General features: G+C 39.0%; 1 protein-coding gene across 1 annotated transcript in view; it reads left to right on the top strand.

Annotated features, from left to right (window-relative positions):
- Nucleotides 1-18,405, top strand: part of LOC131547042 (coiled-coil domain-containing protein 148-like) — a 190,659-nt gene that overhangs the window by 163,992 nt on the left and 8,262 nt on the right. Inside the window, exons 11-12 of the mRNA XM_058787291.1 lie at nucleotides 13,367-13,507; nucleotides 14,008-14,126. Of these exons, the coding sequence (XP_058643274.1) occupies nucleotides 13,367-13,507; nucleotides 14,008-14,126 (260 nt within the window). The remainder of the gene's footprint in view (nucleotides 1-13,366; nucleotides 13,508-14,007; nucleotides 14,127-18,405) is intronic.

Below are 18,405 nucleotides of genomic sequence, written 5' to 3'. Positions count from 1 at the left end.
TCTCAGCAAACCACTCAGCAGAACGGCAGACAGAAGCAATCGAGCCAGTTTGTCAGTATGTATATTCTATGGGAAAAAAGCTGTTTAAAGGGTCTGAAAGTGGCTAAATCTAGTGCTAAAGTCGCGCTCGTGTGTGTGTGTGAGACGCGGGAGCTGATGGCAGAGGGCGGTGTATATTTGTGGCAGTCAATGTGGATATCGTGGATAAGTTCTACTCATGTTCTACTACAAACCCAATTCCAAAAAAGCTGGGACACTGTACAAATTGTGAATAAAAAAGCAAATGCAATAATTTACAAATCTCATAAACTTATATTTTATTCACAATAGAATATAGATAACATATAAAATGTTGAAAGTGAGACATTTTGAAATGTCATGCCAAATATTGGCTCATTTTGGATTTCATGAGAGCTACACATTCCAAAAAAGTTGGGACAGGTAGCAATAAGAGGCTGGAAAAGTTAAATGTACATATAAGGAACAGCTGGAGGACCAATTTGCAACTTATTAGGTCAACTGGCAACATGATTGGGTCTAAAAAGAGCCTCTCAGAGTGGCAGTGTCTCTCAGAAGACAAGATGGGAAGAGGATCACCAATTCCCCCAATGCTGCAGCGAAAAATAGTGGAGCAATATCAGAAAGGAGTTTCTCAGAGAAAAATTGCAAAGAGTTTGAAGTTATCATCATCTACAGTGCATAATATCATTCAAAGATTCAGATAATCTGGAAAAATCTCTGTGCGTAAAGGGTCAAGGCCGGAAAACCATACTGGATGCCCGTGATCTTCGGGCCCTTAGACGGCACTGCATCACATACAGGAATGCTACTGTAACGCCATGTCATCCGGACTAAAGAGGACAAGGACAACCCAAGTTGTTATCACCGCTCAGTTCAGAAGCGTCTCTGATGGTATGGGGTTGCATGAGTGCGTGTGGCATGGGCAGCTTACACATCTGGAAAGGCACCATCAATGCTGAAAGGTATATCCAAGTTCTAGAACAACATATGCTCCCATCCAGACGTCGTCTTTTTCAGGGAAGACCCTTGCATTTTCCAACATGACAATGCCAGACCACATACTGCATCAATTACAACATCATGGCTGCGTAGAAGGATCCGGATACTGAAATGGCCAGCCTGCAGTCCAGATCTTACACCCATAGAAAACATTTGGCGCATCATAAAGAGGAAGATGCGACAAAGAAGACCTAAGACAGTTGAGCAACTAGAAGCCTGTATTAGACAAGAATGGGACAACATTCCTATTCCTAAACTTGAGCAACTTGTCTCCTCAGTCCCCAGACGTTTGCAGACTGTTATAAAAAAGAAGAGGGGATGCCACACAGATGTGAGATGTGTTGATTCCATGAAATTTAAAATCAACTTATTTTTCCCTTAAAATGATACATTTTCTCAGTTTAAACATTTGATATGTCATCTATGTTGTATTCTGAATAAAATATTGAAATTTGAAACTTCCACATCATTGCATTCTGTTTTTATTCACAATTTGTACATTGTCCCAACTTTTTTGGAATCGGGTTTGTAGTTCTGCAGCTTCAGTTTCAGAACTTACATCTATCCTATCCATCTTCAGCATCACGCTTAGTAACACATACAGCGGTGCCCTCATCACAGTGCAACAGTAAAAAGGGACCCCTCTCAAACAGTGTCGCGTTCTGAACGTTGTTTAAGCGACATATGTATTGCGGTATTGTAAAAAGGTTTAGATTAAGTTGACACGTTCCTGCAAAGTTAGTAGAATATATGTAGTAGTATAGTAGTAGTCAGTAGAATATATGTTGGGTGACCAACACAATAAGGAGTTAGTAGATATGAAGCAGACAGTCTACTAATACTTTTATGAGAGTTTGTTGACATGTAGTTGCAACATTACTTAGTGTCAACAGAATGATCAAAAGGGACCATCAAAATAAAGTGTTACCAAAAATTCATATCATAACAAAAATAAACACCGGTATACTGCCCAGCACTACTCACACCTGTAAAGAAAATGTGGTTGTTAATCCCAAAAACTGAGAGTGTGAATGTAGCCTCTGATTCTAGCAGACAATTTGTCAGTCCGTAGTAAACATGTAAAACACCACCAGTCAGAACATACAGTATTTGATGTTTTACATATGTTGAGCAAGACTTGGGTTAAGCCTGGTTGGATTTTTAAATTATGACATTATCTTCATGACAAATAAGCAAAACAATTAATGATATTTACAAAAATATTCAAAGATGACAAAGACATACTCAAACTTCAATGTCTATGCCAAATAAATGATAAACTTAAAATTTTATTTTGGGGGATTTTTTATTTTGAGATTTTGTGAAATATGACCCAGACATGTTTTCTTTTGATTGCATCTTGCTAAGGCTTTTCTAAACTGCCAATCAGAAATCACGAGTAGGCATTTTTTCTTTATTTATATGCAAGACAAACAAACATTTACAAATACAGGAGCAATACAGATAAGGGGATTACATTACATAAGAAAAGTCTAGAAATGGCAGAAAATTCTTAACAATGTTGAGTTCTCCTAAAATATAATGCTTGGCTTTGCAAGTTCTAGCTTTCATTAACATTAATCTAAAGTATCAAATTGGAGGATAGAGTGTCAGTAATGTATAATGATAAGATTAAACACTCAATTTTCAGTTAAAGGCATTTCATTATTGAATTCAGAGATGTCATTGTCTAGCTCAGTTTAGTTTAAATAGTATCTGTGCAATCAAATCGGCGATAATCGCTAGAAATTAAGTGTCCCCAACTGAGCAAGCCAGAGGAGACAGCGGCAAGGAACCAAAACTCCCTCTGTGACAGAATGGAGAAAAAAAAAACCTTGGGAGAAACCAGGCTCAGTCGGGGGGCCAGTTCTCCTCTGACCAGACGAAACCCGCAGTTCAAAAGTTTATATTTCTATTTTAATTTTGTTGCAATTTCTAACAATAGTAGTATTATGTAGTTAGGTATTTTATTATATTTTAGTTATTTTGTTATTTTTGGTTGATATATCTGGGGATTAAGCAGACAGTCTACTAATACTCTAATGACTGCTACATGCAGTTGCAAAGTTACTTACTGTTAGTAGAATGTCTAAAGTGGACTATCGATATAAAGTGTTACCATGTTAATACTGATGTCTCTATAAAATTGCCCCCCCCAATATTTAACCATTGACTATAGCCGTTCAACATTAAAGTATAATTGGGCCATCAATTTTAACAGGAGGGGATATGTGGATGTGGGGGTGCTCGTCATGACACACATACTGATATATATATAAGTATAACTGATATAGGATTATAATTTATTTACTTTTCCCTTTTTATTCGAAATATTCCGAAACGTGTTAACTATAACATGAAATATCTCGATTCTCAAATATGTGTAAGTAGATGCATTTTGCACCTTTATATATTATATCTATAATGGGCAATGGGCAAAGTAGCCTAATAGTGTAATCTATTAACTACGCATAAAAACCCGTCTTTTTACTTAAGTACCAGATATGGGTTTCATGCCATAAAATATTTTTAATACGATTGACTTTGAATTTAATATGAATTTAATAGAAACATTGTAATTTACAAATTATAACTCTTTCATTGTACAGAAAGTAAAGAACATTTACATTATCAAAGAACGTTTTAAGCACTCTCAAAAACTCTCATTATAATCACTGACGCTGTTTACACTGTGAAATAAATATCCTACTTACATCGTATGTACAACAACTTTGTTGTTTCTGATGAGAGAAACATCAGAGAGCAGAATTCCTTCAGCGAACGCTTTTGGAAGCTGCTGTTGTGAACTTTTATCTTCTACGAAGCAGAGACCAGGAGACGTTGGGATATCTTTCATCCAGAAGTTACTCTTTATTGAGAACTCGCTGCGCGTCGCTGTAGTCATCCAAGTCTAACTAAAAGCAGTGATACATTGTAGTTTTAAATACATTTAGGGGGCAGTGCTTAGGAGTGAAAACAAAGCACCTGGGTGACGACCTTTAAGCATGCAAATGAGGTATTCAGGTATAGAATCCTGCCCCATTTAACCACTCCTAATCTAATCAGCCTAACTGCCCAAAGATTGGGGCAGGGGCATCAAGAGCAATTACAAACAAAAGGCAAGAGTCTCCATCGTCTGGCTCATTAGACTTACAATAAGAGAACAGGAACTGGCAGGGACCTCTTGAATCGTTCATCTGATGTCATCATCTTCACCATAAATGCTAAATACAATGTATATAACTTCTTCAGTTTGTACACTATTACATTGGAATCTAAATTAAACATTTAAATAAATTTGTAATCCCACAATTCCCCCTTTGAGAGTTCTAATAACTCTCACAAAATACAAATTTAGACACTTAAAAGTTCATTCTTGTAACATGTGATCGTTACAGGCACATAGCACTTGTTCTGTGTTGATTGTCTGTAGGGACGAACTGCATGCTGACACAGAAACAAACATGCAGCTCCGTGAAGTTCTTAATAGTCTTTTCTGGTTGGAACTGTCATTTCTCGTGATGGGCGTGAGTCATTTGTTGCATGAAACACTTGATACTAACAGGTTTCCGAACCATGAAGAATTATCTTCAGCCATCAGGTGTAATTTTGCTGAAAGATCAAGAATGTCTTGATCATGTTGCTGGATGACTGAAGTTCTCGTATGTGATTCTCTGCGTTGTGTATTTTTTTCTTTGTTCTGTCTTCCGTGACAGTTGGCTCGGCAGTGGGTCTCGTTGTCTTTTAGAGGTTGTGGCTTCATACGCAGGTGAGGAGTTCGGTGCGCATGGGTCTTGGAACAGCCATCAAGTGGTATCTGCACAGAGGAAGAAAGAAAACAAAAGACAGCAGTATTTGTTCTAAAGACTACAAACATTAGGGTTGTATCCTCTGTTCAATCTGCGTCTGCTATTGTTGTTCCTTCTTTCCCTATTTCTTAATTCCTGTGACACCTAAAGAACAGTGAGGTGAGGGTGGACTAGTGGATGGGGAAGGCCTATGAGGGGATGTTCACCGCAGGGTTGGCCCCCGAAGCCTGTTGCTCTGGTTCTTCCCTGGGCTCCTCACTGGTCCATGTGTCCTAACCTATCCCTGTAGGTGGAGGAACAACTTTACAGTGTGACACATGAGTCCAAGTTTTCCTTCCTGACACAATACTGCAGCTGCTGTAATCAACATCACTTGATGTGGTCCGTACCACTTAGGCTCTAATGGCTTGTTTCTGAACGACTTTATCATGACCCATTGACCTGGGATGATAGTGTGTCCACCTTCTAGTGGAGTCTGCCAACACGACTCAACTCTCTCTCTGGCACTCTGTACTGCCTTTGTGAGGTTTTCACAGTAAGCGATCAGGGCATCTGAAGCAATGTGAACATCAGCATTTCTAAGATCAATCACACCTGGCATCTGCATAGGACGCCCAGTAATAATTTCATGAGGGCTCAGTCCTACTGATCTGTTAGGTGACGCTCTCATACTACACAGTACTGCGGGCAGTGCTTCAACCCATGGTACTCCTTCCTGATGCATTTTGCTTAGCCTGGTTTTGATTGTTCTGTTTGATCGTTCAACCTGTCCTGATGCTTGTGGCCTATAGGGACAGTGAAGGTTCCACTTAATCTTCAACATTCTAGACACTTCCTTGACTACCTGTCCTGTGAAATGGGTACCTTGATCTGAGTCAATGCAATCTGGTAATCCCCATCTGGGAATGAAATCAGTAACAAGACATTTAGCAGTATGTGCAGCTGTAGCACGCCCTGTTGGATAAGCTTCTACCCATCTTGAGAATTTGTCTATTACTACCAAAACGTCAGTTTTTCCTTTACAAGGGGGCAATGATATGTAATCAACTTGCAGGTGACGAAATGGCCCTGGTGGAGCTGGGGTATGTGCTGCTGGTGTGGTGGCTGCTGGTACCTCATTTTTCTGACATGTTACACATCTCTTGACTGTTTCAGTGGCTATGTTTCTGAATTTTGGATTCCACCATTGATTTGAGAACCTGTGATTCATCGTTGCTGGACCACTGTGACCCAAATTGTGTATTTGTTGAGCCAAATATGGCAACAGTGATTCGGGAGCAACATACTTTCCCCCTTTGGTCCAGCAGCCGGATGAATCCACAGTGGCTCCTTTTTCTAACCATGTCCATGCTTCATATAGAGGAACGTCTTTATACAGATCAATGATTGATTCCGGAGGTAGAATTGTCTTCTGTGCTGTACTACCTGAACACACTTGTACAGTTGCATAGAAACAAGCCTGTTTAGCCGCTACATCAGCAAGAGCATTACCTTTAGCTTCCGTAGTATTAGTTGTGAGGTGTGCTTTCACTTTGATCACCGCTAATTTCTTTGGGAGTTTCATGGCAAACATTAAATCTTTCACTAATCCAGCATGCTTAATGGGGGATCCAGCAGAAGTTAGAAATTGTCTGGTTTGCCAAATAACACCAAAATCATGAATTACCCCAAAAGCATACCTGGAATCTGTGTAGATATTTGCAACTGATCCTGAAGCTAGCGTGCATGCTCTTGTTAAGGCTACTAGTTCTGCAGCTTGAGCTGAAAAATGATCTGGAAGACGACCTGAAGCAACTACTTCAGTGGTGGAAGTTACTGCATATCCTGCTCGTCTGTTACCTTCAATAACTTGAGCTGAACCATCAACAAACAACTCCAATTCTGCGTTCTCTATGGGAGTTTCTGCTATTTCACTTGTCGCTGCATATGTAAGCGTAACACAATCATGAGTCATTTCACCTTCACCCTCTAACACAACTTCAGTCATTGCAGACATCATACATGAGGATGGGTTCGTGACTGGTGCACGCTGTATAACAATGTTCGGGGCTGTGAGCGTTGCTAACCAATTTCCCCAACGGGAGGAGGTGACAGAAGTGACTTTTGCTTGATTCATTAGTGCAGACACTGCGTGAGGGCATTTTACATTTACATTCTGACCTAACACCATTCCTGATGAAGCCTGAAGCGCTAGATGAACTGCCTGTACTGCTCTGAGGCATGGGCCCATACCTTGAGCGACTATGTCAAGTTTACCAGAATAGTAATGAATTGGGCGTAAGCTGCCCCATGATCTTGCATTAGACATGCAGTCATAAAGCCTAAGTGTTCATGGACATAAAGCACAAAGGGTCTATCTGATTGGGCAATTCCTAATGCTGGTGCTTGACATAGTGCTCTCTTCAAATCATTAAAAGCTTTGAGATGAATTTCTTCCATACAAACAGTATCTGAATCTTTACCATGGCCTTTCAACAACTCATAGAGAGGCTGCGTAATCGAGGCATAGTCTTCAATCCAAGGTCTACAGTAACCTGCTGTTCCTAAAAATGAGCGGAGTGTTTTAATGGTAGTAGGCGGAGGTATGGCTTTGACTGAAGCCGCTCGATCCTGTGTAATGGATCTATTTCCTGCACCAATTGTTTGACCCAGAAATGTGACTTGCTTTTTAGCAATTTGAGCTTTGTGAAAGCTGCATTTGTGTCCTTTTTTATGCAAATAGTCCAACAATGCTGTCAATTCAATTTGATGTACCTCGTGGTCTGTTGAGGCAAGCAAAATATCATCGACACATTGAATCATAGTGGACTGTTTGACTGGACATTCTGGGTCACACAAATCACGTCTGACAGCCTGATGATATATAGTTGGGGAGTTTTGAAATCCCTGTGGCAATCGTGTCCACTGGTATTGTTCATAGTCAACTGTGAAAGCTAACCATGACTGGCTGTCAGAGTGCAACGGTACAGAAAAGAATACATTAGACATATCAATTACTGAAAAATCTTACAATCTAATGGTAAGCCATTACAAATTGTAGATGGATCTGCCACTAGGGGGGTGATTTTATCAATATGTTTATTGGCTACTCTGTAGTCTATTGTAAGTCTCCATGCCCCATTTGATTTCTTGATGGGCCATATGGGTGAATTACATGGACTGTTGGTTTTAATTAGCACTCCTTGCTTCAGCAACTTTTCTACAATAGGTTTGATTCCTGTATAGCTTCCTTATTAATCGGATATTGTTTGGTGACCGGAGGTGGATTTCCGTCAATTTAACTGGTTCTACACCTGTTAACAAACCACAATCATCCTTGTCTTTAGCCCAAATTAGATGATTCTGTAAGAAAGCATACTCAGTAGGGATTGCATTATTGGTAGAAACTTGTGCTGAGGAAATTTTTATGCTAGCGGATTCTGAGGACACGTCTAACGTTAGATGTACTTGTCTCAGAAGATCCATGCCTAAAATTGCACCTGTATTTAATGGAGCACATAGCAATTTTGTAGTCAGAGTTTTTGGGCCAAATTGTACCTCTATGGGCGGGGTTTCATACAAAACAGAATCTTCACCTATTACGCCAGTTAAACAAAGTTTGGTTTTCTTGTATGGGATGTTTAAAACTTGTGCCAATTTTGTAGGAATTACTGTACACTCTGCACCTGTATCAAGCAAAAATCAATCTCTTTCTCTTTACGCTACCTTTCACAAAAATTATTTTGTCATTGTGATGGATTACAGGGGAAAGGTAGCTACTCACAGCCCCAACAATTAGTTTTTCCTGGTCTTGTTGTGCTCTTACAAGAGCCTGTACGAGCTGTCCTAAAGTTTCAGTGGTCACTGGCGGAACTACTTCAGGGTTGTAGGCAGGCTGAGGAGGAGCACAATTATGCATAGCATTTCTTTTACTATCTTGCAACTTCTTCCTACACTCTTTCTCCCAATGTCCTAATTTTTCACAGTAGTTGCATTTGCCTTCTCTTTTAGACCATCTCTTGTCTTGTTTTGTTGTGTTAAACGTAGCTGCTGCTACTCTCACTTTTGCTTTGACATCAGCATCTCTTTCCCATGTAGCTAACCTGTCTAGGTTACTTCTGAGAGTTCTGTTAGACCAAGTTAGATCTAAGAATGGTAAAGCTTTTCTGTATTCGGCTACAAGGCCATCTGACCAGATACGAACTAGGGGTCCCTTGTCATCTAGCACACTTTCAGGGTCATCAACAATTCCACTGTAAATTACAGCTGACTGACAAAATCTCTCAGTATATTCACTCACAGTTTCTTCTTTCTTTTGCACACAGGTAGTAATTCTAGACCAATCAATTTTGGGTCCTAAGATATTCTTTAGGATTTTCAAAATACCTTCTCTTAAATCACCTTTACTTGCATGTCGCAGTTCAGAAGTAACAGCAGATTCAAAACTGTTGAATTCAGATTCAGTTAGAATTTGTGACATCAACTGCGTTACCTCTGTTAAAGACATGTCGTAAAGGCGCATTTTACTGATCAATACTCTTCTAAATTCAGAAAAATGTGTGCGTGCTGAGGGTAAGCTCTGAGACAGTCTCTCTATATCTTTAGGTCCTAGTGTTTTGGCAACAGTTTGTACTTGCACAACAGAAGAGTTGAGGGGAACACTTTCAGTTTCCTCAATTCTGAGAGATCTTCTCCGAGCACCACAAACATTGACCGAATTTACAGGCACATCAATTACTGATTGGAGAGCTACATCTCTTTCAAAGAATGCTTGTAAATCAGGGTAAATTTTATCCGGCTGACTAACTTCCACATCAGTTTTTGCTGCAGCTTTGTTGCGGTTCAATTTCTTAGTCAAAGAGGACACTCTAGCTTGAAGCTCATTGTTCTGTTTCTCTAGCTCTGAGTTACGCTGAGATTGTTGTGTAGCTAGTGCTAAACCAAATTCTCTGTGGCAGCAGATAATGCCTTTCACGTTGTTCTTGCGAACACATGCTCCTAATACCTTTTTACACTCATCTACAGACCAAGTCTTATCTGGATGGATCTCATATTTCTGAATTAGTTCTTGTCTAACTTTTTCAGTGACTATTAGGTTCATTTGCACTCCTAACAGTGATTTGAATTCGCTATCTGACCACAAAGGAGTCGCAAGACCACCCTTTTCTGTTGTTGGAATCAGCCTAGCATTCCTTCTAACCATTTTGTACGTTTCTTCTGTACCACACAAACAAAAACACTAAAACTTCTCTGATCAACAGAGGGTACACTTGTTAACACAGCTTAACTATTGTTAACACACAATCAAAACACTAAAACTCTGATCAACAGAGGATAAACCAAAATTATTAGCATGAAATGCTAAACTTCTCTGTGAAAAGAGGATAAACCAAAATAACTAGCACATAAATGCCAATCTTCCCTGCCTACACAGAACAGAGGATAAAACAATATTAGCACTTGATGCTAAACTTCCCTGCCTGGACAGAGGGTAACTTCATCTCTAAAAGTACATTTTTAGAGGAAAACTTAGTTAACCAAACCCTACAGCTGTCTGTTAACTCTTCTCTGTCGGCGCAGAGGATAAACAAATTTGTACTGGTCTTAAAGGTTCTTTTGGATTAGAGACAGCACTCACCACAACCTTGGTTGAGAGAAAAATTCAGTCTGGAAATCTTTTGTTCAGCTTGAAGTTTTCGCTGGATTCCAAAAGATGCAGTCTGGAAGCAGATCTTTGTTTGAGCTTGAAGTTTTCAATCTGGATTCAGGTGAGGAAGCTGGAACTCTATCCGGGTCACGGCACCATCTGTTGTGAACTTTTATCTTCTACGAAGCAGAGACCAGGAGACGTTGGGATATCTTTCATACAGAAGTTCCTCTTTATTGAGAACTCGCTGCGCATCGCTGTAGTCATCCAAGTCTTACTAAAAGCAGTGATACATTGTAGTTTTAAATACATTTAGGGGGCAGTGCTTAGGAGTGAAAACAAAGCACCTGGGTGACGACCTTTAAGCATGCAAATGAGGTATTCAGGTATAGAATCCTGCCCCATTTAACCACTCCTAATCTAATCAGCCTAACTGCCCAAAGATTGGGGCAGGGGCATCAAGAGCAATTACAAACAAAAGGCAAGAGTCTCCGTCGTCTGGCTCATTAGACTTACAATAAGAGAACAGGAACTGGCAGGGACCTCTTGAATCGTTCATCTGATGTCATCATCTTCACCATAAATGCTAAATACAATGTATATAACTTCTTCAGTTTGTACACTATTACATTGGAATCTAAATTAAACATTTAAATAAATTTGTAATCCCACACTGCATTCAAAATACACTTGACTCAAAAATCTGAGGGGGCACGTGCCATAAAAAGAGGCTGTTTTGAAAATGTTGCACACATGCTTTATATCTAGTCCCACCATGCAAAGGCAAATGTTACCATGCCCTAAGATAATGAAGAATGCCACAACTAGAATGCCATTCAGCCACTCACATACTGCTGTTTATTGTTGCATTTTGCAAACTGTTTCATGTACTATTTTATAGATACATTAATATAGTCTGCAGTAACCAGTAACTCTACTAGTAATGCTAGTATTCCATCTGTGTGCATGTGTGAGTGTTTAAGACTATACTCCTACATTTTTTTATTAACTTTTTATTCATTACAAATTCAAAGCCATATACATACATCACAGACACACAAACACGTTTGTTTTTGTGAATTGTGGGGACATTCCATAGGCGTAATGGTTTTTATACTGTACAAAACATATTTTCTATCGCCCTACACCAGGGGTGTCAAACTCAGTTCCTGGAGGGCCGGAGCCCTGCAGAGTTTAGATGCAAACCTAATTGAACACACCTGATCGAGCTAATCAAGTCATTCAGGTTTATTTGAAAACTAGATGGTTTGTGTGTTGGAGCAGGGTTGGAACAAAACTCTGCAGGGCTGCGGCCCTCCAGGAACTGAGTTTAACACCCCTGCCCTACACCAGCCCTAAACCTACCCCTTACAGGAAACTTTGTGTCACAGATCGGCCAGGTTCAGTATAATCCATTCTTCTATAATCGGCCAGTATAATCTATTCTTCCAGTGAGGTGTGTGCTTCTCCCAGCTTCCACAAGTTCCTGGCAAGGCAAATCACATTCCCTCTAGTTCTCGTCTCCTATACTAACAGTACCATTGCAGTTTCTACTCCCCTGCATCTGCCCATTTACTCAGCTGTTTAATAAAACCTTCTGTTATTCATCTTATCATTTGTGTGAGTCTGCTTCTGTAACAGAAGACCGGACCTTCACCGAAGACACAGCATGAGTAATCCCGACCCCTTCCAGGAACTCGTGGATAACCTCCGACGAGTTCTTACTCCAGCACCAACACCAGCACCACCTTGAATACGTACCAGAGCACACACCTCACACAGGCGGAGGAACAGACTTCACTGGAGCAGACAGACTGGGGCACACTGTAGACGCACGGCGCCAGTCAAGGAGGTAAGTAGCAGGTAAGTCACTGTGATAGCATAAGGAGTCTACTTCGTATGAACGAGACCAGACAGTGAGGTGTGTGCTTATATACCGGTGTTGATTGGTGATTAGATGATGTGCAGGTGTGGCTGATTAGAACTTGGGTGAGAAAGTGCGTTGTGACTGGCTGGTGACAGAGCCTGGTAGATCTGTAACAAAAGGTGGTCGTGAGTAGTTTAAAAATACTTTAATATTATGTTAGTGCAGGTGCAAGATTATGTTTTTTCCTCTTTTCATCAATCTTTTTAGTTTGTGCCTATTTTTAGATAATGTTCGACTTTCTCCATAGCATTTTAAAGTGGCAGTTTCTCAATAGAATTCAAATAGATTGCATATTTTACCATCAGCTTCGTGATAGGAATGGCTCGCACAAATCTCCTCACACTTCTCGAGCGTGCTGGTGAACGCGCACAGAGTATGATCCGTGCACCGCTCGTGCACAATTAAAAGAACTGCATTTGTGCTGATAAGCGCTCCGTTCGGTTCGTACCTTGAGGTTAGCGCTTATAAAAGCACTGAAGGCGCGATTCAAATAATTAATAAATAGCCTGATTCTAGGTTTCCATTAACCGTGGTATAAATATTGGGGGGGTTATACTTGCTAGTTTTAGTTATTGGGGGGGGTTACCTCCCCCCATCCCCCCCACAAAATACGCCCCTGTATATCACCAGTATACATATATTTCCATCTTAATCCTTCAGTTGTCTAAACTCTACAGGGAGATTGCTCCTGAAGTCAAGTCAAGTCACCTTTATTTATATAGCGCTTTTACAATACAGATTGTGTCAAAGCACTTAACAGTATCAAATTGGAGGATAGAGTGTCAGTAATGTATAATGATAAGATTAAACACTCAATTTTCAGTTAAAGGCATTTCATTATTGAATTCAGAGATGTCATTGTCTAGCTCAGTTTAGTTTAAATAGTATCTGTGCAATCAAATCGGCGATAATCGCTAGAAATTAAGTGTAAACTGAAGCCACCTTAACTTAACTGAAGCAACCTGTCACTCTGTGTGTGTTTAGCTGCAGCAGTGGCGCATTCAGCAGGAGGAGGCTGCGGATTTGGAGGCTACTCTTGTTGCTTACGGGTTCAAAGAGGAAGAGGAGAGACTGAGGAAAGAACAGCTAAGAGAAAAGACTAGAAGATCTCAACTGAAACAGCAGGTGATGGAAAACTTGTCATGATAGCAGAACACGTGATGTCATCATTAATTAAAGTCAACATGAAATAGCATTCACAAACCTTAATGTGACATATTATGGACAACAGAAAATGATGCAGTTAAATTTAATTTTATCATCCATTTTCATTATTGAATGCTTGTTTAATGTCAATATGAGATAATACATTATTATTGATTAGTGCACAGAAAACCCACTGTAGTCCAGTTTGAGAATTAGAAAAATGTAAGGGGAACCCCAGGGCTATATCTTCAGATCATTTGCTTGGTAAATATGAGGCTGTGTGATCGTGTCTTCTTCCTGTTCCCCTTCACATCATGCAGAGCTGTGTTGTGTCGCTGATTAATAATTCTAATGAGAAAGGAACTAATTATACAGATCTTAATACTCTTTTCATTGACACATTCATATATAAATGTCTACATGATTTTTCATCTGAAAAAAAAACAATACAAATGACAAATTTTCTTTCTTTCTTTCAGATAAATTGGTTCCGTGCAGAGAAACAGATGAAACAAGAGGAGCAAAGAAAGAAGGATATGGAGAGGCTTGCAGAACTGAGAAGAGAGATAGAAGAACAGGTGCAGAGAGATAAAGAAAGGTAAAATAAGACCTCAGCCTTGCAAAATATACAGCTAAAGATACAGTAGATCAGACAAACCATCTTCATGACATTAAAATGATTAATAATTATTAAAATAATAATAATTAATACTATCTGTTATCTGTATCTATTCTGCAGTTCACATTAGCAAACGGTGTAAGAATGCATGATTTAACAAATTTATTTGTCATTGTTGTTAGAGCTGGTATATTCAAGCTCTTTATTTTTGTGCATCAGTTCAAACTGTCTTTAGTGAATCCGTTCAAAAGTCTAATAAAACAGTTAACTTGCGTCATCAGTCAAAAATGTTAACAGAAGTTTCTTCCTGGGATGTTTCATATATTACTATGTATTATATGGGGTACATACGAATAGAATTATTAAATAGTATTCTTCCTTGTTTTATTATTATTATTATTATTTAATTTCTTGTCTCTTTTTTACTGCTTTTAACCCTCTGGGGTCTGAGGTCATTTTGGGGCCCTTGAGATGTTTTGACATGCCCTGATATTTGTGCTTATTTCAGCTACTTAAAACATACTATTTACCAACATGTTTTTTTTTTTTTTTGTATTCAGCACAAACTGTGCTACAATAATATGTGACCAAGATGGATGTACATGTTTGCATTTTTTAGAAAAAAAATATTATGCGTGGTTAGTAAGTTTTGGGGAAAAAAATGTAGCTGAAATAAGTCCATAAAACCCACACTAAATAGTTCTGAATAAGACTTTTGAGTAATCAGTCTTGTAGGCTAGAATATTTAATTCACAATTATGTGAAAATCATTCTGCTTACTCATTCACAGAAAACAATATATTGATTTAAATTTTTCAAGACATGTTTTGTCATCGAGGGTCTATATGCGAGGGAGTGGCAATGGCCATGAATATTAAGTGAGTCTCACCTGAGAGACAAAGGGCCCTCCCCTAATGGCCCATCAGTGTGACTGTGACTTTGAGGCAGGTAAGAGAGAATGTGAGGAGACTGAAAAAAAGGGTTTTTTAAATTATTTGTATTTTATTTACAACACAGTATAATCAAAACATACATAATGAAGGTCAAAGACACATTATTGTGCACACTGATCTAACCACAGAGATGTGAACAGACTTTGAGTCATTCCTGCAACACAGTCTGTTCAACAAGTAAATCATACCTGATATTTACGGGTGTTATTTAAGTGTTTCTACTTCTTTCCATGGATTCAAGAAGAAAAAACATAATCAGTAGTCAAGGAGCTTGTTTTAACATAGAATATCAGTGTAGTTGAACATCTGATGTTGGTACAGCGCTCTCACAGGAAAACAGTTTGAAGAGACATCAGGATACATATGGTGCAGGTATCTGATTCAATAAAATACAAACAAACAAAAAAACAAAACATTTGTGAGCATGTTAATATCAGGAACATCTGTATATATATATATATATATATATATATATATATATATATATATATATATATATATATATAGGTTTTGTAGCCATAGACTCACACATGCTTTGTACTATCATAAAAAAAAAGAGAAAGAAATCTTATATCTGAGAAACTAATTATTATTGTTTAGCACTTTATTAAAATCTATTTCTGAACAGAGAAGGCTATTAATAATAAACATGTACTAAACATACTTAGACTCGTAGCATTCATCATGTTACAGTGTACACTCATATTACTTTTGTTTTATATAGAGCATGAAAAAATCATTGCGCCGTAAGAAATTTAAACACAATGAATTGCCTTTCATATTCAAAATGTTTTACACGATTTCAAACATTGTAGTCAGGAATTATAGTTTGGGAAAAACTCAACTATGATTTTGTAGTCATATAGCCTAGTATGTATGATTTTATAGTAGCCTATGATATGATTCTGTAGCCACAGACTCAAGCATGCTTTGTACAATAAAAGGATGTACTTTGTACTATAAAAAGGATATTTTATATCTGAGAAACTAATTATTATTGTTTAGCACGCTATTAAAATCTATTTGTGAACAGAGTATTAATAATAAACATGGTCTAAACATTCTTAGATGCGTAGCATTCATCATGTTGTCGTTTGGGAAAAACCCAACTAACTGTCAGTAAATCTGTTCAAGTTTATGTCACAATAAAACGTTAACTAACGCAAAAAAGAAACATTACTTACTCATCAGATTGATCTCCTCTACTGGATGAAATCGTGTTATTCTTTCGAGGGAAATCCTGCCTTTACTCAGCACGAGCAGTAACAATAGCCGCGATGAGGATCTCCGCTCTTTGTTTGTGTTGGCCGTTTGCATGCGCACACGTTCCACGCGGCTATTTACATATGAACTGCGCTAGCCGCGAGGGGGCGGGATTTCATTAGAGATAATGAGTCAGACGGGACAGACTGAATATTGTGTTGGTTTCATACGGATTACTTCATCACAGAATGTTTGTTTTCGATAAGACTTGCTTCATTTCGAAGTAGACACTTCTTCGAAGAGAAGACAGAGAGCACACCCTGTTTGTTTTCTTATTTTTCCAAAAGCACAAAGTTGTGTTGTTATTGTGAGTGTACACAAAAAAAAGTAGACACTTAACAGTTTCGATTGATGTATAACACTTATTTGTGTGACCAAAATCAACAGAGTATTTTTAGTGTCTTTTGCACTGATCTTAAAAAAACCTATCTGGTATCACCGGCGATACCGTCGACCCCAGAGAGTTAATATTTTGAATCTACTCAGTAACTGTTATGGGGCAAACAAGACGTGAGACGTGCGGATCCATCTGCAGGGTTTTATTCAAAGACATGGTCATAAATACACTCAGGGTCGAACAACGGCAAACAGGTATAACACAGGCAAGACAAAGAGTAATCCTAGGGCAAGCGTGGGTCCTCGATCGGCAAACAATATCCAACAGGGCAAGGCAGAGAGATAATCCAGGTACACGAGCAATAATCCAAACGAGGTGCAAACAGAGTCCGAACGGCAAGGCAAGACTATGATAACTAAGTGGGCTCCGAAGAGGTAGCTATCAGCAATGACTGTGATAAACGCTATACAATACTCGGCCATCACACTGAGGAAGTCCATAGCTTAAGTAAGGCGTGTAATCAGTGCATTCAGTGTGTGCGTAGGATCAGGTGAGCGTGTGATTTGTGCAAACAGCTGCGTGTGTGTCGTCAGTGCAATGGGTGATGGGAATTGTAGTCTGTGGTGAAGTGCAACAGTTAGCGTAGTCAAGTCAAGTCAAGTCACCTTTATTTATATAGCGCTTTTAACAATACAGATTGTGTCAAAGCACTTAACAGTATCAAATTAGAGGATAGAGTGTCAGTAATGTATAATGATAAGATTAAACACTCAATTTTAAATTTTCAGTTAAAGGCATTTCATTATTGAATTCAGAGATGTCATTGTCTAGCTCAGTTTAGTTTAAATATTATCTGTGCAATCAAATCGCTAGAAATTAAGTGTCCCCAACTGAGCAAGCCAGAGGCGACAGCGGCAAGGAACCAAAACTCCCTCTGTGACAGAATGGAGAAAAAAAAAAAACCTTGGGAGAAGCCAGACTCAGTCGGGGGGCCAGTTCTCCTCTGACCAGACGAAACCTGCAGTTCAAAAATTTCTATTTCTATTTTAATTTTGTTGCAATTTCTAACAATAGTAGTATTATGTAGTTAGGTATTTTATTATATTTGAGTTATTTTGTTATATTTTCTTTAGTTTTATTGTATTCAATCGAGGTTTTCACTGGGGATATGTCTCTGGGGGTCATCTGGGTGTCCTGGTCTCCGCTGACGATCAGGGCTGTAGACATCATCTCTTGGTGCTGATCCACCATCTGACCGGATACAGACTGAGAAACAGAATAGGAAAGAAACAGACAAATATTAGCGTAGATGCCATTCTACTTACGATGTAACGAGTACATCGTGTGTTATGGGGAGTGTTCCCGGTTCCGGTTGATCTAATTAATGCAGCCTAACAATCCTTTAACGGATTTGAATAATAGAAGCGTATTAGTGTGTTATGTGTAAGCCAGGCTAAAGAGATGGGTCTTTAATCTAGATTTAAACTGACAGAGTGTGTCTGCCTCCCGAACAGTGTTAGGTAGATTGTTCCAGAGTTTGGGTGCTAAATAGGAATAGGATCTGCCGCCCGCAGTCGATTTTGATATTCTAGGTATTACCAAACGGCCAGAGTTTTGAGAACGCATTGGACGTGGAGGACTATAATGCGATAAGAGCTCGCTCAAGTACTGAGGAGCTAAACCATTCAGGGCTTTATAAGTAATT

The sequence above is a fragment of the Onychostoma macrolepis genome, chromosome 09, assembly GCF_012432095.1.
Source record: "Onychostoma macrolepis isolate SWU-2019 chromosome 09, ASM1243209v1, whole genome shotgun sequence".
Lineage (NCBI taxonomy): Eukaryota > Metazoa > Chordata > Actinopteri > Cypriniformes > Cyprinidae > Onychostoma > Onychostoma macrolepis.
This window is presented reverse-complemented; position numbering and strand designations above follow the sequence as displayed.